Here is a 26,135-nt window from a genome sequence, read left to right on the forward strand (position 1 = left end):
TCAATGCATTTCAATGTATTCCTGTCTACATTGCCGATGTAATTCAATAAATATGTTAATTAAGTATTCCAAACAGGGATGAAAAGAATCGGGACTTTCATTAAGTCCTATTCATTTTGACAATTTTTATGTTATTGGTTCCCCGGCCCCCACCCCACTTGCTAAGAAATTATCGGTTTTATTTTAATTTGAGAGCTGGCTTTAGTTATGATAGCAAAACCTTGAAAACCAGAGGCAACTTCTTGATTTTTTTCATGTTTTTGAACAGCACTCTTAAAGCGAAAAAATAGTTTCTCCCAGTATTAAATCCTGTTCTTCTTTGTATGGTATCTGCTTTCTGTGGACAGGTACACCTTATAACAAATTGGGCTGCTTCAGATGACATGGAAAGCCAAACTATAGCAAGGCATTGTAAATGTGTGAGGTCTCAGAGAGGCGTCCACAGCCATATTGCTCCTCCCCATCCCTTTTACTGATGCATTGTGCCAACAAAGTTTGGCTTAACATCTTGGCTGAACAGGTTAAACTCTTTCCTCACTAACCATGACCTGTAGTCCAAAAGGCTACCATGCAGAGGTTCAACAGGACTTTCTTCTGAGTAGAAGTATTGGACTGCACTGACAAGCATACATATTCCAAGGAAGTAGCTTGCCTCATGGCAGACTACTAATTCAATCCCAAGATTGAATAAATATACATATGTATATGTATATAAATCTACCACAATGAGCTTTGTTTCATTATAATGGAGGCAACCCTAATCATTTTCGTGTGGTTCCACTAGACAGCTAATCACACGAATTTCAACCACTAAGCAGTGGCCTAGCTGAAGTCCCTTTGAAGGTCAGGACTATCTGACTTCGAATAAAAGTTAGCAGTTCATGTCTTATGCCAGACATAGGAAAACCCGGCCCTCCAGATGTTTTGGAACTACAACTCCCATCACCCCTAGCTAACAGGACCAGTGGTCAGGGATGATGGGAGTTGTAGTCCCAAAACAACTGGAGGGCCGAGTTTGCCTATGACTGCCCTATGCCTTATTCAAGGGTGTGAATGAGGCTACTTATGACAAAAGTGGTGATTTTCTAAGAGGGTGAATAAACCTTTCTGTCTCTCTGCTTAGAAACCCACTAGCAGGATACAAGGTACTGTCTCGCTCTGTGCAATCTCTTCTGCTAGAGACAGGGCATATTTCAAACTCAACAGGCTTGCTACGATGCCTTGGATTTGTGACAGAAGCTTTTAGAGAAAAAAATCTAGATTTTGGTGCCTTTCTCCTGTGAGGGGGCAAATGCTGATCTTAATGAGTCACTGCATCAGCAAAAGTAGATGGGGCATTTTGCATGTGGGAATAGTCCTCTGTGGTCTACACCAACCCATCTAGAGAAGTGTATGTGCCTTTGATTCAGAGGTGTATCAAATGAATGGTGAAGCAATAAGGGGAAACACACATATACTCTTGAATAGCAATCTTCTTGTCTCTGCGTGAGCACAAGAATAAATTGTAAGGAAACAACTCTTTTGTTATGAACATTATTCATTGCTCTTGCTCATATTTCATTAGAAGCATAAGTATGGTTTTGTTTTCCCTAAAGCATACGAAAAAGACTAGAAATTTTAATGTACTAAAATAGTGGTATTTAAGAACATCCTGTTCAGTGCTATGAGATCAATGGCATTCTTAGTCAACAGAAGTGGGAAAGCCTTTTTTCAGAAGAGCATTAGTCAATTATGGCCAAATTGTCATTTCACAAGTCATTTTCATCTGTGATAAGCCAAGTCTCCAAGGTCAACTCAATCTGGTGTCCAATTTCTATTTCCATAATGTTGTTCTGTGGCATATTGGCATTTCCCTTGGAGCTGCCTTCTTTCCTTCATGTGAGTTTTGGGCAGAGCTTACTTTACAGACAAAAAACACCCTTTGTAATTATCTCATAGGGTATTGTTAAGAACCCAAAGACACTCTAAGTCAGTGTTTCCCAACCTTGTGCCTCCAGATGTTTTGGGACTACAACTCCCATCATTCCTGACCACTGGTCTTGCTAGCTAGGGATGATGGGAGTTGTAGTCCCAAAACATCTGGAGGCACAAGGTTGGGAAACACTGCTCTAAGTAATGTTAAGAATATCTTTATACTGTACTTACATGTCTACATTTTGTTTTTTTGTTTAAAGAAAAACACTTTGCTACATTTTTTGTGCCATTTTTCTGCCATGATGGAACCCAAGGCAGCTTACACTCCCAGGTGTTCACCCAATCAGTGTGTTTACTGATGTAGGCACTTACCTACATAGCTTTAACATAGGTAGTCTCATATACTTTTGGACCCGACTTGGTCCAATTTATTACTGATGTTTATTCCTTCTCATTTACTCAAACAAGGTATATTGCTCTTGTTTAGCTGGATTTCATCAGTGTCTGCTGTCTTGAGTGACAGGGGTGTGTGTGTGTGTGTGTGTGTGTGTGTGTGTGTGTGCCATACATACACCCATGATCAGAACCTGAACATTTGAACAATACTTTAAAGCAGTGATGGACAATCTCTAGACCATGGCCTTAATTAGGGCCTCCCCACTTGGCCTGTGAGGCTATTTGCTATATGCTAAGCCATATCCCTCTGCTCTATACCTGACAGCATATACTGTATGGGGCACCAGCTGCTCAGCAGTGCCTTTATATCCCTGAACTTTTGATTGGTGGTGCTTGGAAGGCCCTTGCCCATTCATGAGGCAGGATGAGGTAGCTTCCTCAAACAGCACCCGAAAAGGCTGGTATGCCCGTTCCACCTCCCATCTTTGTTGCTGGAGAGAGGGGGAGATCTTGCCCCTCTGCACCTGGTGGTGTGGCAGGGCTTTGCACCAGCTTTTCCTGAAAGGAGAATCTATTTGCAGTGGTGGATTGAAACTCTGCCCCCCAAATGGAAACGCTTTTTTTCCTTGAGTGTGCCTTCAAAGCTCCCGGCGCCAATCAGCTGAGTACCAAAAGCAAGTGCCTTTGAACTTGTCAGCTAATGTCATAAGGACACCAGACCTCGCCCCTCTGCACCTGGTCTCTGGGTAGAAGAGAGGGGATCCAGAAAGATCCCCCTCTGCCTGGTGGCGGAGGCTCGACAAGGCCTTTTCCTTACGGAGTTGGGGCTCCCCTCCCCGCCAGTCTTGGGAGCAGCAGCAGCAGCAGGGTGTTTTGCCTGAATTGAAGGTGAATTGAAGGTGAATTGAAACTGTGCCTGCAAATGGAAACGCTTTTTGTCTGCTTGCAGGCATGGTTTGAATGCAAATTGTACCTGCAAACCGACTTCAAAGGGATCCTTGAATGTGCCTTCAAAGCAGCTTCCTCTTGGCGCCAATCAGCTGATCAGTACCAAAAGCAAGTGCCTTTGAACTTGTCAGCTAATGTTATAACTACACCAGGTGATTGGCAGGTGAAAAGTTTGCCTGCAGCAGTTGGAGATGGAGTTGGCCCACCAACTTGACACTGTTCTTCACTCATGCTTTTAAAATGTAGGAACATCCTGGGAAATAGTTTGACGCAATTTCTGTGGTTTCTTCTATCCATGGAAAAGCTTTTAATTAAAACTCTAAATTTACAGTAAGATATTAAATTTACAGAATGGTTTGTTCAGAGGATTGCAGTACTTGCACTGCTTTCTTCCATATTATCAACAAGTAGAAAATTGCATAACAAATGTTTCTTTTCAGCATAAGCAGAGGATACCTCAAACTTCAATGCCTAATAGTGAAACAGATTTTCTATCTGATATGATTTTGATCTTCTTTAAAAGCATAATATGGCTACACTGTTAAAACAAAGAAACAAACAATTCTGTGGTGCCTTTAAATATTAACTTGTTCTTCACAAGGGATTTTACAGGGAAGAACCTACTTTATTATATGTTTAAAATGGACTTAGATGATAGTATGTGTCATAGCTGCCAAGTTATCCCTTTTTTACAGGGATTTTCCCTTATGCTGAATAGGCTTTCTCGCGAGAAAAGCGAAAACTTGGCAGCTATGGTATGTGTAGTTGAGTTGAACTACGTACAGTGGTAGGAAAACATGTTGACAAGGTGAGAGGCATGAAGGTAGCTGAAGAATTCCTTCATTGCTTTGGGTTACAAAGTTTGGTCCAAGTGATTAATACAAACTAGAGCTTGCCTCCAAATCAGACTTGTAAACCATAATTCAAACGCAGTTTCTGTTTCAGGTTTGGCAGTAAAGTTTGTTTAAACTTTACCTCATGAACACCTTGTGAATACTTTTATGTCTCAGTAAGGACAGAACTAGTGATGCTGGGATCAATTAATCATGGGCAAGCTCATACAACTGTTCTTGACTATGGCCAGACAGGAAAACTTTTCGTTTGCAGCATGGTATTCTTTCCTTTTTTATGCTGAGGGAATCGGCCAGTCATCAACAACATCTGACAAATTCACGCCTTTTCTGAAATAATTATCATTAAAATATAATTTGCGTTGACCTTGCTCCTTAAGTCCCAGGCCAAGGTGGTATCTTTCTTGCTGAAAAATTGCTCTGATTAATGTGGCCTTTAATTAGGATTTATTGTTGGTTTTTGTTTCATTAAAAATGATTTGATGTTCTTTTATATCATTTTAATATGTCAAGTGTACTGCAGCTAAAAGGCTAGAAACGAAGCATTTACTATATACTGTATACCACTTTCGTGAGATAGTATCCAGAGTGCTAAAGTTGTTTTAAAGTGCTGATAAATGAGAAATCCTATCTGGAATAAATCTAAAAATATTTTTCCTACTTAGTTTCTCTTCTTGTGATTGAAAAGATTATATTGTGGTATTTTCTCCTGATATGAGAGAGAGAGAGAAAAAATGGCAACATTTAAAGAATTTCCAGTGTGATCCAGGTTTCTGTCCATAGATGGCACTGTCTAATGTTTGAACTGACCCTTTTGCACATGCCGTTTTACAATTTTAAATTGCTACAGTACCCATCCATAATAACCTGAAACTATGCCTATACAGCTTAGTGTTAAAGTAGGGGAATGACACAAAGGGGTGTTGGTTGTGTGTGTGTGGGGGGAGCCTTCCATTTCAAATTTCAGCCCCAGTAGCTGCACTGTGCATATAAAGAAGGGGGAAAGTCTGAAAAAGAATCACAAGCTACATCTGTGATCTTCCACCCATATTTGGCCTAACATGGCAGCTAAATATGTTCAGGTGGAGTATTAAGCTGAATACCAGCTGTTGAGTGCATACAACGTGGAAGGGCTGATATCTTCATGACCAGTGCTATTTTTCTAGGGGAAAAAAAGAGAGGTGCCAAGAAAGCCTCCCTCATTCTCCTAGGATGGCAATGGTTCCCACATGAGAGGTGCTGAAAGAAAACCCTGTTCATGATTGCCTTGTAGGGTTTCCTGGAGGCATTTGGAAATACCAACTGCTTTGGCCCAATACTCTGAAGCCCTTCTGATGTTCTTATTGATATGTGTCTCAGATACTTGAACACCGATATTATGAGTACCCCTGACCGTTAGGTTCAGTCGCAGACAACTCTGGGGTTGCGTGCTCATCTCGCTCTATAGGCTGAGGGAGCTGGCGTTCATCTGCAGACAGCTTCCAGGTCATGCGGTCAGCATGATTAAACCGCTTCTGGCGAACCAGAGCAACACACGGAAATGCTGTTTACCTTCCCGGCGGAGCGGTACCTATTTATCTACTTGCACTTTTGGGCATGCTTTTGAACTGCTAAGTGGGCAGGAGCTGGGACCAATCAACAGGAGCTCACCCCATTGCGGGGATTCAAACCGCCGACTTTCTGATTGGCAAACCCAAGAGGTTCAGTGGTTAGACCACAGCGCCACCCACATCCCTATAGATCAGTACTATGGTTTAACTGGTTTGTGTTACAGATTAAACTATGGGTATCCAAACCTAAAAGAATGTGTCGGGTGGCAGTGTGTGTGTGTGTGTGTGTGTGTGTGTGTGTGTGTGTATCAATACTGTTCCCTAGTATTGTACTCCAACTCCTCTGAACCTCTCCAAAGAGGCTGAGGCTTCTGGGCTACATACCCGGCCTGCTAGTTAAGTTACTCTATATTAAAAACTGTCAGAGTAAGAAAAGCAATTTCACAAAGTCCCTAAATTAATGAGAGTCTGGTTGCATGTTGGTTGCTCCCCCCCCCCCAACGCATCTGCGCCCTAGTTCAGACTGCCATTCTTAATCATATTTTAATTTTCAAATAAATTGCTTTCATTATCCTTTCATTTACAATACCATGTGTGCATTACTGCTCATTAATGTTTGTCATCTACTATTCTGAAGCCGGGTTTTTAAATAACCATGGTTGCAACATAGTAATTAAAGATGATCCATGTTGGTTTTACAGAAATTATTCTGAAGCCTTTAAAAACACCAGAACCAAAGTGCAACAAGGAAGAATTGCAATATGTAGACACCCCCATTGAAAGTGTTTTTGTTTGTTTATGAAAGGAAAGGTGGCTTAATAGAACCAGCTAACCTAAAGACCTACATTATTCTGCATCCTCCCATTAAGCTGTATTACTTTGTTATAATTGACAGGCCTGCTGGTTCTTAGTTATTGGTATATATTTGTGGCACTGATTTGTACACGAGTCCGATCTTGTTTACCCAAATTGTCAGGAAAGCAACTGAAAACATTCAGATAATTAAATGTTTGGTTAAGCAAGAATGCTGTTTTTGTTGGTATGTCTTGACATAGTGCTACATATGAACATACCGGGAATTTAGATAATTGGGGCAGATAATAGATGTCTGGCTAACGGGGCCTTGTTGAAGATAATAAGAGAAAACAGTTGCATCCCACATGAATTTGCTACAAAATACTGTTAAAATAATTTGATTGGTTCCCCTCCAAACTGCTTGATGTCTTGTTGGATCTGTTTAATAATTCAAACAGCACAGAACAATTTCCTCATTCGTAAAACTGCTGTTAAGTGGCAGAAAAAATGAAAATAAATTGGTAAGTGTAGTTATTGCAATAAGAGCGTCTGTGTTTATATCAGCAGTAGCAGGTGTGCAAAAAGCTCACTGTAAGCACTCCCAGGCAGTCCCTTTCCACAACACTTTAAAACATCGTCCTTCAAGCTTACTGGGTTGTATCCAGCTAAGTCATAGTCATAATAAACCTATTGAAGTCAATGGACTTAAGTTAGGGTGCTGCCAGATGGAGTCCTTACATTGCATTCACATCTGGTGTGTGTGATCAGCATATAAGCTTCCACAAATTTTGTTTGGATATTCATTGACATGCCACTGCTTGTCATCCATACCAGTGGGCAGACCTAGACAGAATGTGTGTTTTTGTCTCTACCCATAGTCACTTATCCTTTATCCTCCATGACCTTTCCCCATTTTTAGGTGCATAGGAATGTCTGTATCTGCATGTGCACATAGGGAAGTATGAAAGAGCAAGATCTTTCATGGTGGGCTTTTCGTAAGGGGTAAAGGGTGATGTCCATTTCCAGTTTTATTTATTGTAAATACGGAGGAAAACAGATGAATAGCAATATCAACCTGTTGTTTCAATTGGAAGGTTTGGTGCTGGGCTGGGGCCATCTGAAGGCAACAGGGAGCAGCACATGCATGATGGAAGGGGGACCGAGGAAATCAGATGCCAGCAAGAATGCCATGTCTGAAACTTAGGGCACCACATTGAGCAGCAGCAGCAGCAAGGAGAAGGAAGCAGGATGTAAGGAAGCTGGTTGTTGGGATGCCACCCGTGGAGATGGCTTTGATTGCTCCGCAGTCAGGTCCAAAGCCAGACATAAGCCCGTCTGAGAAGGAAATGGGCCTCTTGTAGTTGCGGGTAACTGTGGGCACAGGCTGTGGAAAATTCACCGCTTAGGGATGGTATTGCAAATATAAACAAGAACAACAAAAGTATTCTCTGGAACAAGGCTGGGTACCAGAGGACAACTTACTTTTCTCTCTCCATAAAGGTCATTTAAATGGTTTTTCAAGTTTTGCTTTTGTTTTTAATACCCCACCCATCTGACTGGGTTTCCCCTGCCACTCTGGGTGGCTGTTGAGATGCTCATCATGTGCTGTGGTGAACAACACAGAAACCTATCCCAGGAACATAATTTTCAGTTAGATGTCACTGAAAGCTCTAAGTGTTTTTTTGTGTGTGTTTTCAGTCTGAGCGCTCATTTTTTTCAAATGAGCTTTGCAACACTTTCCCCTTGGTTGTGAGAAATAATCAGCACAATACAAGAACAAACTGAGTCAATTTGTGCTGATGTTCATAACTACATGTAAGTGGGAAATATATAACCCAGCCTCTCCCAGTTTCCACCCATTCTAATCTTGTCCATCTGCATGCCACTTTTGTGTTCTGTACAGTGGTTAGTACCACAATGGATTACGTCTATATCTGTTTCTATAGCTATATTTATCCAACTATCATTGCTTCTATCTGTAACTATTTCTGTATCTGTTACAGGTAGGTAGCCGTGTTGGTCTGACGTAGTCGAAACAATTTTTTTTTAAAAAAAAAAATCCTTCCAGTAGCACCTTGATCAACTAAGTTCGTCATAGGTATGAGCTTTCGTGTGCATGCACTTCTGGAGAAGGTGCTACTGGAAGGAATTTATTATTATTATTATTATTATTATTATTATTATTATTATTATTATTTCTGTATCTGTATCTATCTGTCATTTGCTTGATGTTACTTGCTTGATGATGCTCAAGTTATGAAGTAACTAGAAGATACTTATAGTTACTTATAGTTTTGCTGGTACTTAAAAATTATAATGCCGTTACAATTTGCCCAATGTGTTTCAGAAAGGCTTCTAAACCATTTCCCCTTGAGCTATGTTTTATCTGAAAATTGTGCCACAATTTCTTTAACTCCAGGTGGGGGAAGAGGTGCTGCTACTTGTATCTTTTCTTCATTAGTAATGGCAGCACCTTGTTTAGTCGTTTAGTCATGTCCGACTCTTCGTGACCCCTTGGACCAGAGCACGCCAGGCACTCCTGTCTTCCACTGCCTCCCACAGCTTGGTCAAACTCATGTTGGTAGCTTCGAGAACACTGTCCAGCCATCTCGTCCTCTGCCATCCCCTTCTCCTTGTGCCCTCCATCTTTCCCAGCATCAGGGTCTTTTCCAGGGAGTCTTCTCTTCTCATGAGGTGGCCAAAGTATTGGAGCCTCAGCTTCAGGATCTGTCCTTCCAGTGAGCACTCAGTTCTGATTTCCTTCAGAATGGATAGGTTTGATCTTCTTGCAGTTCATGGGAAGCAGCTTAGAGGGGGCAATTTTCGGTGCAAAAGCAACATGTAGGAAAAAGTATTAATAAGCCTATTCTTTCTCTCCCCCGTCTCCCCACAGTATTGACCTTCCACTTCAAATTGCAGATTTCAGTACCTGAAAAAAATAATCTTCCAAAGGAACAACAATACAATTCTTAACATGTAGTTCTGCCCTAAGTCAAGATAGTAACTTCTGTTGCAAATGATGTTTCCTGTGCACTTAGCTTCCTTGGTCTTCACTCTGTGATATAAGTAATACATTGTGATTCTCTGATCCTATATGACAGGCATGTCAAGCCTGCGGCCCTCCAGATGTTTTGGACTACAATTCCCATCTTCCCCAACCACTGGTCCTGCTAGCTAGGGATCATGGGAGTTGTAGGCCAAAACATCTGGAGAGCCAAGGTTGCCTAGGCCTGGCATAATATGTCAATAAATCACATATTGCATCCATGTGGTTTAGTGAAATATTCTGGTGCTGTGTTCATGTCTTCCTTTACAGGAGTGTGAATTTTGAGGAAATTCCTGTGCAGCCAATATGGTATATGAATGTGATATAAAATACATGTTACAAAATGAGGTGTTTTTTTTTAAGATTGGAAGTATTCATACCACGTGCTTACCAAGTAGTATGTAACATTTAGCAAGATAAGCATAAGAATTTTTGATTATTTATTACCCTGAAGAGAGAATGACAGACGGTCCTGTTTTTAAACTCCATCTCATAATTAAGGTTTTTAATTAAATGCTTCTGCACTGAAAATCAGGTTTTTTATTAAAGTATCAAAGTATTAAACTATTAAGCAAGAAATTTCCTGTGCCTAATCTGGAATGTGAAAAGGAAAAAAGTTCAGAGGCTGTGTGAGTAATGATCCAGTTGGAAATTGCTATCCTTCTCTGTGTACGTGAGAGATGTTGCTGTAGATAAAAATTTTAACATTGCCAATTTGACATGCATTTGCCTTTATTACAAGCAGGGCATAATGTACAAAGATTCCAATCCCCTTCATCATTGCCACCAGTAGTCTGATCTGCCGGTGGAACATGCAACTGAGAAATGGCTGCTTTCCTTTATAGAGGGAATTGGTGATGTCAATAAATGGCTGAGCTCTTACCAAGAAAGGCCAAAATAGTCTTATGCATGCAAATTTATAACTTCCTGTGTTTGTTTTTTCTGGTTTAGAATGAGCAGTGCAGAAAATTACCTTGGTGGGCGAGGTGATGGTGGAGGACAGGAACAATAGCCACTGACTATCCAGATTTATATATATATTTTAAAGGACTAAAAGATTTCTCTTTTTCTTCCCACATAATGTGCCGTTTTCATTTTGTGCTGCATATAACCCTCCATGTCACAGCTTTCTATTCTAGTCTGAATAGTCAATGAAACATTAGGAAGCCGATAAGAGAAGCTCTGGCCTGTTACTTGGCAACGGCTGTTGAGCAGAGCGGAGTGCTGTTGATTGAGGAGATTAGCTGCCATAGATAAACCTCCTTTTTGCTGCCCTGCTGCTGCTCATCTTTCCACGCTTAACAGGTAGTTCCAAATATGACTGCAGCTGGGAAGAATGAGCTTTATTGCGAACCAAGTTTGCTTGACAGGTTTAGGGTAGTAACTTAAATAACAACAAAAAAAACCTTTACTTTCATTAAATTGAGTGCATTGTGGCTAAAGTTCTTCCCTTGTTCCAGAGTAAACATTTTTATTTTTGGGAAGGATGTTCAGGATAAGAAGGTATCTGTGCTGTTTTCCATCTGCATCCTTAAGCGTCAAGCCTCAAACCATTAACTTCAGGGTACTCCAACTGGTGCCACTGATATATTTCCAGATTGATGGGATGTTGGAAAGAAAACATGGCTCTGGAATCTCTTTTGCAACAAATGAAAGAATGAAAAAGAAACATTTAATCACCAGTTACTGTGACACCAAAGGTGTCATGGGCTTTGAAGAAACTCGATCTCAGGACGCAAGGGGGAAATGTGCTAAGAGGAAGGCACACTTGGCAAATCCACACCGTGTTCAACTCCCGCATGGAAACCAATATCCTCATGGTGGAAGGACGTGTGGATCCAGAATTGGCCTCCACAGCCACTTACGGACCCATTGTTAAAACCATGTTTATGGAAGACAATCTTACTCGGCTACGAGTGATCGCCAAAGAAGAAGAAGACTGTGCAATATCATTCTGGGGCCAAGCTGGAGTTCTCTATCCTCAGTTGGTGACCCTAATGTAACTTACTCCAGAGTAATCTCATATAAAACACAGTACTGTGTCATAATAGTAACAGGATTACAACTGCAACTGTTGGTTGCATCCACCTGTTTAAAGCAGCCTAATAGTTTCACATCATAAAAGTGTGGTCTGCTTAACAACATACCGAATCCACTTCAAAAGAAATCTCTCTCAGTCTCATCAGGGTTGCACAGTATTCAAGAAATATCTCCCTGCACAGCTGTAGTTGTTGGAGTCTACAAAAGAGGTTCTCAAACTATTGTGATCTCTACACAAAAATAAAGAATAAAAATTGAAACCCACAGTTCTTTTCTAACCAAAAGCAGTGTGAACACAAGCAGCCTGAGAGCTGCCTCATGGGAGAGGTTTCGAAAGCTTCAAATGACAGTTTTGCAATTAAATGAGAGGCAAAATTGGTATATAAGTGACTGCAACAGTTGGGAGGATTATTTGCAGCGTTGCTGGGGGGGAAATGAGCCAAAGCAGGAAAAGGTTAGTGTCTCTTGGGAGTACAGTGGTGCCTCGCTAGACAAAATTAATTCGTTCCACGGGTCTTTTCTTATAGCGAAAAATTCGTCTAGCGAATCCCATAGGAATGCACTGGTTTTTTTTTCAACTTTTTTTTTGCCCATAGGAACGCATTAATTGAATTTCAATGCATTCCAATGGGAAACCGCGATTTGCTAGACAAATTTTTCGTAAAACGTATTCGTCTAGCGAGGCAACCTCCGCTCGAAAAATCCTTTCATTAAGCGGAAATTTCGTTAAGCAGGACATTCATTAAGCGAGGCACCACTGTACGTGGAGTGGGAATGATGGCTGTCTGAAATTAGCTTCCGTTATCTGGAACAGGAGTTGGAAACCTATGGCCTTACAGTTGTTGCTGTATTACAACTTCCACTATCTCTGACCATTGGCTATGCTGACTGGGGCTGCAGTAGAATGAACATGAGAAGAAGAAGAAGAAGAAGAAGAAGAAGAAGAAGAAGAAGAAGAAGAAGAAGAAGAAGAAGAAGAAGAAGAAGAAGAAGAAGAGGCAGCAAAAAACAAAACAAAACCCAAACACCTTGACTAGCTCTAATGAAGAGAGATTCTGGGAAAAGATTTTTAGCAGAAAGCCCCCACAGGCTATGGATGGCTGTACAAAGTAAAGTATAAGCTGAAAATCTACTAATATAGATATTGTTCCGTGATGTAGTAATTTTGTATGTGTGAAGAATTTGTACATAGGGCTTTGTGGAGGAACTCCTGTCAAGATTAATCAATCAGAAAATGAAGGTTACATACATTAAGGTTACATACAAACTTAGAAAAAATATTGACGAGCTTGGATATTGGCGAGAAATTTTAATTTGTATATGGAGTTGTTGTTGTTGTTTAGTCGTTTAGTCGTGTCCGACTCTTCATGACCCCATGGACCATAGCATAGCACGCCAGGCACTCCTGTCTTCCACTGCCTCCCGCAGTTTGGTCAAACTCATGTTCGTAGCTTCGAGAACACTGTCCAACCATCTCGCCCTCTGTCGTCCCCTTCTCCTAGTGCTATATGGAGTATTAAGCATGAATCTGGCTTTCCCTATTGGGCCAGATTACAGTTTGCTTGTAGTGAACTGGTTGAGCAAAGCCCCTCCCACAAGTTTCACCTTTGGGTACAACTGCAATTCATTCTGTTTTTGGAGTTTGCACACCCAATCACAATCTGAGCCAAGGGAGGAGCCATTGCCAGAACAGTTTCCCATGAGGAAACTGAAATCCTGCACTGAGCAAAGAGCTGGATTAGATTCCCCCTGCTTCTTGTGTTCATTTACAGCAGGGATGGGGAACCTGCGGTCTTTCAACTCTCCTCTTTCCAGGGACTAATAGGAGTTTAAGACCAACATCTTTTCAAGAGCTGGAGGTACCTCGTCTCTTACTTAAAGGAAGAATGACACACCTAGGGGTTGTTTGAATGAGCTTAGAGAGGAACCACAGTCAACTCACCTGGTTTTGAGTTACTCAGACCGTCCAAGAAAAAAATAGTATATTAGACATATTGGCGACCTGTTCTTTGAAAGTGACTGCCATGGAGGTTGCTCTGTGGTGTAGTGGTTAAGAGCGGTAGACTCGTAATCTGGGGAACCGGGTCCGCGTCTCCGTTCCGCCACATGCAGCTGGTGGGTGACCTTGGGCTAGTCACACTTCTTTGAAGTCTCTCAGCCCCACCCACCTCACAGGGTGTTTGTTGTGGGGGAGGAAGGGAAAGGAGAATGTTAGCCGCTTTGAGACTCCTTCGGGTATTGATAAAGCGGGATATCAAATCCAAACTCCTCCTCCTCCTCCTCCTCCTCCTCCTCCTCCTCCTCCTCCTCCTCCTCTTCTTCTTCTTATTCTTTGCAGGAAGCCATTCTGGCTTAAGATCATAGCCTTGCCCCCTCCTCACACCGTGCCAATGGTTAAAAACTTGCTGTGAAGTCTAATCCATGTAGGGAGCTTGAATGCATACAGTAATTGTGTTTTAAGCACTTCAGTGTGGCAACTGCATCATTAGAAGCAGACGTCATTGCCCTTCCATTTAAAAGTCACTGAATGTAATTTCAAGTCAGCCAATTTAAGGAACATGAAATGAAGTGGGTCAAGGGTTGTGACGTGGAACTGGCCTCAAATCCCACAATTTTAGGAATGACTTCAGGTACCTTAACTTCGCTTTCAGCTTTATGGGATCCCTTAAAATGGAGAGAGACATTTACATTAGAGCAGGCATGTCAAACCTGTGGCCCTCCAGATGTTTTGGCCTACAACTCCCATGATCCCTAGCTAGCAGGACCAGTGGTTGGGGAAGATGGGAATTGTAGTCCAAAACATCTGGAGGGCCGCAGGTTTGACATGCCTGCATTGATGGGCGGAGCCCCATTGCAGCCCAGGGACCACATTCCCTCATGAGCAACCTTTCGGGGGCCACATGCCTGTGGTGCGCTGGGCCAGAGGCAAAAGTGGGAGGAGCAACAGGTGAGGCTGTTACGTTTGTACAGTAGAAGTGAGAGGTTTCTACACTCACCTCTTTTCTCCAGGCAGGGAAACACAAGGCATTACCACAGTTTAAGCACATCTTCCAGGCAGGCAAAAGGATGCCCCCAGGCCTGCACCCCTGGCAGGGGCTGATTTCACCAACCCCTAGTATGCCTCTGGCATACTGTGAGCAACTGCTGTCAGAGATGAGAAGCTGTTTCTCAGATTGCATTGCAATTGGGCTGTATCAAAATTTGAACACCATAGAATTCTATAGAATTCAAATTGTAAGTGCTCTTCAGACCTGCCATGAACTACCACAATGAAGCTAGTGGACCATTGATGGTCCATGCACCATAGTTTGGAGACCCTGGGTCTACACTCAGGTAGTGGCCAGTTTCAGAATGGGGGCATTCCCAACCCTACCTGGAGATGCCAGGGATTGAAAAAGGACCTTTTTTGCATGTGAAGCAGATGCTGTACCATCAGTAAGCCATAGCCCTTTCCAAAGGTCTCTCCAAGCTCTCTGGGAATGCACATAGAAAGATGAAGGATGGGAATGGTATGTGCAACCCTGATCCTCACATGCATTGAATGAACGTCTGAAAACAGAAACGGGCTGAGTTCAGATACTCTGAACAGCTGTTTCTGTTTTGTAGCTACTTAAACAATATACAAGGTTGTATATTGTCTCCCTGCTTATTTAACTTATATGCAGAATTCATCATGCGAAAGGCTGGACTAGATGAATCCCAAGCCGGAATTAAGATTGCTGGAAGAAATATCAACAACCTCAGATATGCAGATGACACAACCTTGATGGCAAAATGCGAGGAGGAATTAAAGAACCTTTTAATGAGGGTGAAAGAGGAGAGCGCAAAATATGGTCTGAAGCTCAACATCAAAAAAACCAAGATCATGGCCACTGGTCCCATCACCCCCTGGCAAATAGAAGGGGAAGGAATGGAGGCAGTGAGAGATTTTACTTTCTTGGGCTCCTTGATCACTGCAGATGGTGACAGCAGTCACGAAATTAAAAGACGCCTGCTTCTTGGGAGAAAAGCAATGACAAACCTAGACAGCATCTTAAAAAGCAGAGACATCACCTTGCCGACAAAGGTCCGTATAGTTAAAGCTATGGTTTTCCCAGTAGTGATGTATGGAAGTGAGAGTTGGACCATAAAGAAGGCTGATCGCCGAAGAATTGATGCTTTTGAATTATGGTGCTGGAGGAGACTCTTGAGAGTCCCATGGACTGCAAGAAGATCAAACCTATCCATTCTTAAGGAAATCAGCCCTGAGTGCTCCCTGGAAGGACAGATCGTGAAGCTGAGGCTCCAATACTTTGGCCACCTCATGAGAAGAGAAGAATCCTTGGAAAAGACCCTGATGTTGGGAAAGATTGAGGGCACTAGGAGAAGGGGACGACAGAGGACAAGATGGTTGGACAGTGTTCTCGAAGCTACGAACATGAGTTTGACCAAACTGCGGGAGGCAGTGCAAGACAGGAGTGCCTGGCGTGCTCTGGTCCATGGGGTCACGAAGAGTCGGACACGACTAAACGACTAAACAACAACAAGCTACTTAAACACAGCTACTAGGCTTATCTCTGAGGATGAGAAACACAAAATAGATAAAGCGTTTCATCAGACCAGCTTGCTTTGTTGTAAGAGTGTTTTGTTGGCTCCCAGTACGTTTCTGAGCACAATTCAAAGTGTTGGTGCTGACCTTTAAAGCCCTAAACGGCCTTGGTCCAGTATAGGAGCATCTCCATCCCCATCGTTCTGCCCAGACACTGAGGTCCAGCGCCGAGGGCCTTCTGGCAGTTCCCTCGTTGCGAAAAGCCAAGTTGCAGGAAACCAGGCAGAGGGCCTTCTCGGTAGTGGCACCCGCCCTGTGGAACGCCCTCCCATCAGATGTCAAAGAGAAAAACAGCTACCAGATTTTTAGAAGACATCTGAAGGCAGCCCTGTTTAGGGAGGCTTTTAATGTTTAATAAATTATTGTATTTGTATTTTTCTGTTGGAAGCTGCCCAGAGTGGCTGGTGAAACCCAGCCAGATGGGCGGGGTATAAATAATAAATTATTATTATTATTATTATTATTATTATTATTATTATTATGCATTTCCCAGGAATGAAAACATCACCACACGTTCATGTGTCCCTAAGAAGCTATCCATAGCTTCAGAACTTAGTCTTTTGTAGGACAGAGAAATATGAAACCCAAGCTAACTCAAAATATATGGCGGTGTGGCAGAAATCTTTTGTGTAGAGTAATCATTGCTCAAACTGTTAGGAAGAAATCACACTTGAAAGTTTGCAGAGTTTTTTGTTTTTTTGTTTAATAAAACATTTTAACTGCATCTCTTCAAATCTAGGTTCATATTCCAGTTTATAATGTAAATTAATGACGTGGATATAGGTGTGTACTCTGTAATATCATAGACGGACTGTTTGAATGTTGAGAGCAGCTGTTTCCCCCTCTATCTATTCTTTCATCTTGCTGAAGCTCCATATAAATAAATAGGTACTTCCAAATTAATTCACGATGTTATGTTCTATTAGTCAAATTGCACTGTCCCTTTTGATTATAAATGCAATATCTGCAGTAATTACTGAATTAAAACAAGCAGTATGAAGAATAGCATGCTAATTAAACTTTTTGCATTTTCAGTAGTTTTCTTTGGATCACTGTGTACAGGTGAAGACAACAATAAATGCACCCATTTTTTTTAAGCCTAGAGTTGCAGATGGTCAGGGGATATTATAAGCACCCGAGTTCTAAATTAGTCTTTTGTATGGAAGGGAGAAAGGTAATTTGAATGTTTGAACCCCCCCTTCCTCTGCCTATCTTCTTCTTCCCACACAGGAAGCTTGTCTTGAAATGAACAATTCTCTAAATAAAGACTAATTAGGACCTAAATTAATTAGAAGGTGTGATATGAAAAGAGCTTGATGAGAAGGGTCTGTCATTTTAGATGAATGGAATGGAGCTAAATAAATTAGGTTCCATTAATATCTCATTGTTGCGTGAGCAGCTTCCTTTTATTGCATTCATTAGAGGGTACTACATTAAACTAGCCTTTGCTGCTTATTATCGATTCACCACTCATTTACTACTACATAGCTCCTGTATTAAAATGAGGCGGCCGGGGGTGGGGGAGAAACCCTCTGCAAACTAACATACATGTTTCCTGGGCAGTCTAGTTTCCATGAGAGTTATTGCTTTATTTATTTGCTTTGGCATTACCAGAAAGGATTCCTTTCAGGCATGTCAAACCTGCGGCCCTCCAGATATTTTGGACTACAATTCCCATCTTCCCCAACCACTGGTCCTGCTAGCTAGGGATCATGGGAGTTGTAGGCAAAAACATCTGGAGGGCCGCAGGTTTGACATGCCTGCCTTAGGTCAAAAAGTGAAGTAGTTTTTAAGGGAAGGTGACCAGGGAGGTATCTCTCTCTCATTTCCACGTTTAGTACAACTGTCATAGTAACAGAACATATTGCAAATTTCTTTGTATATGTAGGTATGTCATAGAACAATGTGATTTATTCACCCTTTTCCCTTATTCCCCACCCCTTTTTTACCTTCTCCAGATGGAGTATTTGGGAGATGTCAACAGGTGCCAGTGATAGACGTGTACAAGTATGAAGTTTCACCTCTCATCCTCCAGCACTTGAGAATTGTCTTAGAGAAGCTGTTACACAGAGGTACTGTACAGAACAGAAATGTTAGATAGCATGTGGATATACCGATTGATTGGTATAAAGGGGTCCAGTTTTTGCAGAGCTTTGAGCGAAACATTTTACTCTAGTCATGTCAAGTAGGCTTGGAATGAGCTGCGTTGCTTCCCCAGAATTCAGAAGCCTCTTCTGCCCTTCCTGTTGAAGGGAGGACCAGTTGCAGTCCAGTTAATTATTAGGTCACTTCCAGACAACCTATTTCTTCAGCATCCATCCTGATTTGTTTGTGGAGAGATTAGATGGCATCGGCTATTTACTGAGCATGCATTCCTATTTATTTGTGGGGCAGTTGCATGGCATGTCTTTCCTTTTTGCAATATGTCAACTCTTTTGGCGAAGCAGGTTTGTTGCACAAAACCACAAGTCCAACTTCAATTGTGCAGCCTGAATTTGCTGATATGTGATTGAATCCCACCTGAACATAGTAATAGGCTGGAAGCCCCCTTCCACTACTTTCTCCCAGGAGCAAGAGCAATCCCTTCCTGTTTGAGATTAATGCAAGCAACTAGCTCCCACAGACACAACTTCATGACAACGGGGCTCAGGAGTCTAAGGAAAGGAAGCTGCTGGTAAGGCTGCGTAGGGCAGCCAGCAAGAAAGGCCATGGAAATTAATTACATTGCCAAATAATACACAGCAAATATCTTTTGCTCTTTTGTAACAATCTTCCTCTGCGTGTTTCATTTTCGGCCATTTGGGCGTATGTTTTATCCGATAATAAGATATTCAGGTTTATAGCAATTACAATTTCCATTTTTCTTCCCCGTTTTATAGTCATTGATTACTTCCAAATTATACCTGTGATCAAAGCAGAGATCAAAGAGGTGTTAGGTTCTATATCAATAAATTAAAGTAAAAAAAAATATTACAAAAACATCACTATTAATTCAGAAGACCCAGGTAAGCTACTCTTGGAGGCTGCAGATATAATATAAGGCTGGTTCTGCCTGCTGTTTATGGAAAGCTTTTTATTAAAGGATTTTCACCTTGTTGTGCGAAATGTTTCATTTCCATCCAAACATTTGGGGAACCGACTGTTTCTCTGTATGCTTTATCTCTTTGTTCTTCTTCACATTATAGTGCTGTGTCTGATATATCCTGCAGTATTACAATCAATGTGGAGATGCAAAAATTGCTTGATTTCTTCCATCCCTCTTGTTCTCTTCTTCCCCTTTGTGTATTCTTTCATTATTCTCCTTGTGATTGTCACAGTCCCCTCCTTTTCTGTTCATCAAGTCAGCTCTCACTTTTAAAAACCAGTTACTGGAAAATGCATTTGCCTTCCATCCATGCTACTCCTTCATCAAATGTGTCATCCACATTCACTTTCATCTTTGCATCTTACCCCAGGTGCTATCCTGCATACATAATACGTGTCTGCAACATGGGCGGGGCAGCTTGAAATTGGCACTACTGCCAGGAATAGGTAATGACCCATGTGAGGATGGATGGCCCAGGGGCACAGCTCTGTATCTAGTCCATATAAACAGGCCATTTCAAGCAGATTCCATTGGCCAGCCATGTAAGAAGAGACTCACAGAGCCAATTTGGAAAGAATGGGAAACCCCGGGCTCGTCCTAAATGTTCCTGCATCGACCTTGCATGCTCTCCTCTCCATTCTGGGGTCATCTGGAGTACATCGTCAGCAGTATACTGATGGCACACAGCTCTACTTCTTCTTTGCAGGTGTAGCAGTGGATGTGCTGGACCGTTGTCTTGCCTCGGTAATGGCAAGATAGTTTGAGCATATAATGCCAATCCTGGCCCGACTGCACTGGCTGCGAATTAGTTTCCAGGCCCAAATCTAAGTGCTGGTTTTTGATCAATAAAGCCTTAAATGAGTCAGGATTGTAATACCTCAAGGATTGCCTGACCCGGACCCTGCAACCATCATCCTGAGGCCCTTCTTTGTGTAACTCCTCTGTGAGAGGTCCAGAGGGTGGCAACATGAGATGGGGCCTTTTCAGTGGTGGCTCCTCATTTGTGGAATGTTCTCCCCAGGGAGGCTCACCTGGAACCTTTGTTACATTTAGGCTCCAAGCAAAAACATTCCTCTTCTCCCAGGCCTTTGGCTAATTATACCACCTATGGTATTTTGAATGCTCTATGTGGGGGTTATGGTTCTTAGTATATTAGTATTACCTTGGTTTACGACGGTGATCCGTTCCAGGAAACCGGTCACTCCCCGAGTCCGGCGATGTGCGAAGATTGCTTCTGCGTATCCACACATGCGGAACCCGGATGTAAATTCTTCCAGGTCTGCGGCGGTCCATGGGACTCTCAAGAGTCTCCTCCAGCACCATAATTCAAAAGCATCCATTCTTGGGCGATCAGCCTTCTTTATGGTCCTGCTCTCACTCCCAAACATCACTACTGGGATGTTATCCTGGTGTGTTACCCTCCTTTATTTATTTGGTTTGCTTGTTTTACCTGCTGTGTTCTACTCTTTTGTCATACTTCTACTGCCTCAATATTCGTTTGTTTTCTGAATTTTTAATTTTTTAAAATTTAGGTGATTTAAAAAATTTTGTAGCTGGGAGCTATCCACTGTTGTTTACTTGCAAAAGCAGAGAGGGCACGTGGTTCAGTTCCTAACTGCCTCAAAAAGGAATGAAGTCTGCAGGTGAAAAAGTTTTGAATCACTTGTAGTAAAATAATGCTACTTAAATTGATACATATTTGCAACACTAGATGGTAGGAAAGGCTCAGTAAGATTGCCCTGGAAGATATCCTTTGCAATAAAAGTAAGTAGTATAGGTTCTACTTTAAATATGTGTGCAGGAAATATTGGACTTAAGCAATACTTAAATATTATATTCAGTTTAAGATGGCACGGAGAAATAACCTCAAACCATGTTCCTGCACAGTAGAAGACACAGACACAATAGCTTCCATGTGCATTCCTTCCTTATTGAACTTTATGGAAGATATGTTAAATCTTTTCATTCAAAAAGGCTTGTGGCTGTTACAGTGGATCTTATTAAATCTACTGATTTCTATTATAGAACATATATATAAGTTCTAGGGTGTCTAGTGGCTGGGGGACCCAGTCAGATGGGCGGGGTGCAAAAAAATAAAATTATTAATTATTAATATTTAGAATCATAGAATCATAGGGTTGGAAGAGACCACAAGGGCCATCCAGTCCAACCCCCTGCCAAGCAGGAAACACCATCAAAGCATTCCTAACAGATGGCTGTCAAGCCTCTGCTTAAAGACCTCCAAAGAAGGAGACTCCACCACACTCCTTGGTACCAAATTCCACTGCCGAACAACTCTTAGTGTCAGGAAGTTCTTCCTAATGTTTAGGTGGAATCTTCTTTCTTGTAGTTTGAATCCATTGCTCCATGTCCGCTTCTCTGGAGCAGCAGAAAACAACCTTTCTCCCTCCTCTTTTATATATTTGAACATGGCTATCATATCACCCCTTAACCTTCTCTTCTCCAGGCTAAGCATACCCAGTTCCCTAAGCCGTTCCTCATAAGGCATCGTTTCCAGGCCTTTGACCATTTTGGTTGCCCTCTTCTGGACACTTTCCAGCTTGTCAGTATCCTTCTTGAACTGTGGTGCCCAGAACTGGACACAGTACTCCAGGTGAGGTTGATAAAGATGTTGAATTAGACTGGGCCCAAGACAGAACCCGATGGCACCCCACTGGTCACTTCTCTCCAGGATGAAGAGGAGCCATAATCATTTCTGTGTCCAGGCTGTGCATCCATCTGTAGTTTGCCTGATAATTTTTAATACAAGAGCTGGAAAAGGAACTAACAGCCAGTCACTACCGCTGATTATTCTGAGTATTTATTCTTGTTAAACTTTCAAACACTGGACCACAAAGCGTTTTCTTCTTTTGTGCAAATCGACATTTAGTAGACTAAATTACTGTGAGGTTTGCTTAACTGCCACCGAGCTCCATGTTTGCTGTGCATTTTATCACAAGGATCATCAGGAATCCAATTTTGTGAGTAAGCGAGCAAGTCAATATATTCCATAAAGCAGAAGATACCGAACTCAAGTAAGAGACAGATAGAAAGTAAGCAGCAATCGATCTCAATAGCTGGTTTGTTGTCATGCGCACTTATGGATTTCTGTTTTGTTCCTCTGATTTTATCTGTTGTTTTAAATTCAAAGCATTATCACGGCACGATTTACAGTCTTCAAAATGCTTACTATAACCATTGGTAAATAAAAGGTGTGTTGTTGTTTTTCAACTCAAAGTAAAGTAATGGTTATATTAGAGCCTTAGAGATATAAATCCTAAAGGATATAATTAGACTAGTTTATCAAATGTCTCCTCAAACATCCTCAAAACAGCTGTGTTGCTGGAAGAGTAGCAGGCCTTATCTTCATGTCACATCTTGCAAGTACTTCTCCAAGAAATTCAGTGTTTTATCTGTGGCCAAAAAGGTGTATTTACCATGCTGAGGCAAACAACATAGGACAGATGCTGGTTCTCATCCTATTCAGGTTTCAAACCTGAAATGAAAAACCGATGTGATGAAGCTATTGTGTGAATAACTGGTTCTGAATAAGGCTTCTATGGTGATTTCTTAAGTGTATCTGTCAACTCCTTGCCAGTCTTAGATATCAGAAGGTGTAGAACTGGGTAAGAAGGAGAACGTCGGAGTTATTATGGGACGATGGGTGATAAGAACTGGAGGGTATTCATAGTTATGTTATTTCAGTCTAAATATGTCTAGATTCTCAAAATATGTGAATCTTGGTGAGAGAGAAACACTTTTCTAGACTGTGCAAACTGTTCCGGAATCTCATGCATTCCACTCCTATGTCTCACCATACCTTTGTCTCATCGCTGTTCACAATCGCTCAGCCCAAAATATTAACCTCTCATGACATTCAGGCCATGTGAAATTCCTTCATGGTGGTACATTGTGGTTTCCTACCCCCTTTGGATATAGCAGAAACTCTTGGTCTTTGTTATATTGCTCTATTTTCTGCCCGCATTCCCACCAATGACCTCCGTTCTCTAACCTCACCCTGCCCAACAGCCTGCTGTCTTAAAATAGCATGTCTGGTCTCCTTTATTGTCCATTATGGTTGGAATTTACTCCTAAAACACTTTCGTGATGCCACTCTTCTTTAAAACACTCTTCCTTGAAAATTGTTCTTCAGTTCATTTTGGCTGAACCACTTATAGGCCGCATTGATATGCATGCTAAACCATGGTCTAGCACTAAATACATGAGATGGATTGAGTCTGGGGGTTGCAGGCTCCCTCCTTCCCTTCTGCAGCACTCACTGAAGAATGGCTCGGCATCCATAGCCATATGTTGCCTTTGTGGCAAGGATGCTAATGAAGAAGCCTTTGAATCTGTCCTTGAAGGCGGTGATGATTGCTTCAACTTCGCTGCTTTTATGGATTTGTGAATGAAGGTATGGTAGCAACACAGCGGCATATTAATAATAATAATAAAATACTGACATTGAATCAAGTCCTACTTTTTTAAAAAAATCTCTGGCTTTTATTTCAGATAGAATTACATTGCATCTATCAAGAAGTTTTGTCATTTTGTTACTCATATATAAACATTATATATTTGTGGCTATTTTAATATAATTTGGGGAAGGGGTAAATGAAAGCTACTCATTACTGACCACTATCATGGCTAATAATCTTACTAGGATCATAGGCTGTTATAAAAAAGACTCAAGATGGTAGGAACCACCTATTAACTATGACTTTATGCTTTAATGCATTTATTCTTAGCAGAGCTCAGTGGTTGAGGGGAGGGATGGGAGGAGATAAATAGAGAGAGGCAGAAAAGAACATGTTGAGAATGTGGCTGGAGGCTATGGATAAAGCTTTCTTAAAGAATCCTTGAAATTTCTCATGGATAAAGGGGTAGATACAAAACCACCCCATTTTAAGGCCTGCATAATTAGAAGGAACTGTACTAACACATAAAGGTGGGGCATAGAGTATTGATTATACCACCAATGTTGCCTTAACAGAGACATGATCAACCACTGATCAGTGTCGGATAGCAGCCTAAATGAGGGGGTGGGGTGGTAATTGTGTCTAATATACAAAGGGCAGACCATGTCTCACCCTATAGGAACAATTTTAATTTGTTGGAAGCTGTCCAGAGTGGCTGGGGTAACCCGGTCTGATGGGTGGCATATAAATTACTATTATTTTATATATAAGTGAAATCTGCAAATAATTTTCCCCCTTGCATTATTTACAGATTTTGCACTGTATGTGCTGCATCACTTCAGTGATGCTCCCAAAAATTATTTTGGTGCATTATAGACCATTTCCATTCAATTGCAGCCCTCTTGAGCCCAGGTTGTTGGATAAAAAGTGTCCCAAGCTGGATATTATATATATTTTGACTAGTTTTGAATAATTAAAGTGTCTAGGTTCTTTTGTTTGTGTTTTTGGTGAATTCTACTCATTACTGATGGTCAAACATGGCTGATAATTTTATTGGGGTCATAGGCTATCCAAAAAAAGGCTACATCATTTATCCATCCCAGATGCTAATGACCATCCCTTCTGGCCCACAGACTAAAAACTATATCTAAATTAACAGCTAACAGTGGTATTGGGGCCAAAGGTGAAATAGTTAAGTTGGTGTATGTTAAAATTCCGGCTGAAAGCTTACTGCCTTGTAATTGTTTATGTCCTACTGTTTAAAAACAGCTTTTGTTCTCTTAATATAATATAATTCTCTTAATAGCATTGGTCTTTCAACCAGTGTTATTGTATTCTTTCCCTGTCCTTCATCTTACATTCCTGATTCAATTTGAATTTTCCTCTTGTCCTCCTGCCCTCTCTAGAACCCTCTCAATATTGCATTATCAGCAAGGCAATCTGATGCCTTGGGTTGGTTGCGCCAAATTCTATAGCTGCATAAATAGGATTGTGCGGATAGCAATATCACATGCATGGTAAAATGATATAATAACTTGAAGGAGGTCTTTTCAAAGCGCCTTTGCACTACTGAAGAAATGGCTATTGCTGCTGAATCAAAAGCTGGAGTTCACATAGCTCCGGGGCACAATTGCTTTATTTGAGCAAAATTGGCGTGCTTATTGTTACAAGAATCAATAGACGTAGAAGAAGGGGGGGGGGAATGGGGAAGAGAAAGAGAGATAAGATGTGTGTTTGTGTGCATTTGTTTGTAGCAGTAGGAAGGAAAGGAGATGCATTCTTTGAATATTTATTACATCTTTTGTGCTGCTGCACAGTCCCAACAGGTGAGGCTAAGAGTGACATTGGCAGTGCCATTCTAATTCTCTAAGGGCACGGCCCACAATGATCTGTTCTCACCTTTGCCTTCCGGTGGAGCTAACGGGCTGGCTGATTATAAGCTCTGTAGAGCGGTGGCCTTTACCATAAACCAGAAGAATAAAATTACGGTAGCCTGAATAATGTATTTCTACTACCCTTGTCTCTTATGCACGGAAAAGGGAGTGCAACAACAGCCAGCATGGCCAAAGGAACCTCTGAGGTGCCCTACACCTTTTAAAGATGAAATCAAATATGCATTTATATTTTGCGAGTATCTTTTATCTTCAACCATGTACTGTGGGCCTGAGGGCATTTTTGCTTGTGACGTTAAAATCACATGGAGTACCTCTTGTGCATATACACACACCTATATATTTATAGGGACCCAGGTGGCGCTGTGGGTTAAACCACTGAGCCTAGGGCTTGCTGATCAGAAGGTCGGCGGTTCGAATCCCTGTGACGGGGTGAGCTCCTGTTGCTTGGTCCCAGCTCCTGCCAACCTAGCAGTTCGAAAGCACGCCAAAATGCAAGTAGATAAATAGGAAGGTACAGCGGGAAGGTAAACGGTGTTTTCATGTGCTGCTCTGGTTCTCCAGAAGCAGCTTTGTCATGCTGGTCACATGACCTGGAAGCTATTTGCCGGC

The 26,135-nt window shown here is 41.6% G+C and overlaps 1 protein-coding gene across 1 annotated transcript in view; it reads left to right on the forward strand.

Annotated features, from left to right (window-relative positions):
- The window catches only part of PTPRN2 (protein tyrosine phosphatase receptor type N2), a 615,253-nt gene that overhangs the window by 88,020 nt on the left and 501,098 nt on the right, over positions 1-26,135 (forward strand). The window contains exon 3 of the mRNA XM_035129839.3: positions 18,087-18,200. Within this exon, the coding sequence (XP_034985730.2) occupies positions 18,087-18,200 (114 nt within the window). The remainder of the gene's footprint in view (positions 1-18,086; positions 18,201-26,135) is intronic.

Source organism: Zootoca vivipara, chromosome 11 (genome assembly GCF_965207765.1).
Source record: "Zootoca vivipara chromosome 11, rZooViv2.hap1.1, whole genome shotgun sequence".
NCBI lineage: Eukaryota > Metazoa > Chordata > Lepidosauria > Squamata > Lacertidae > Zootoca > Zootoca vivipara.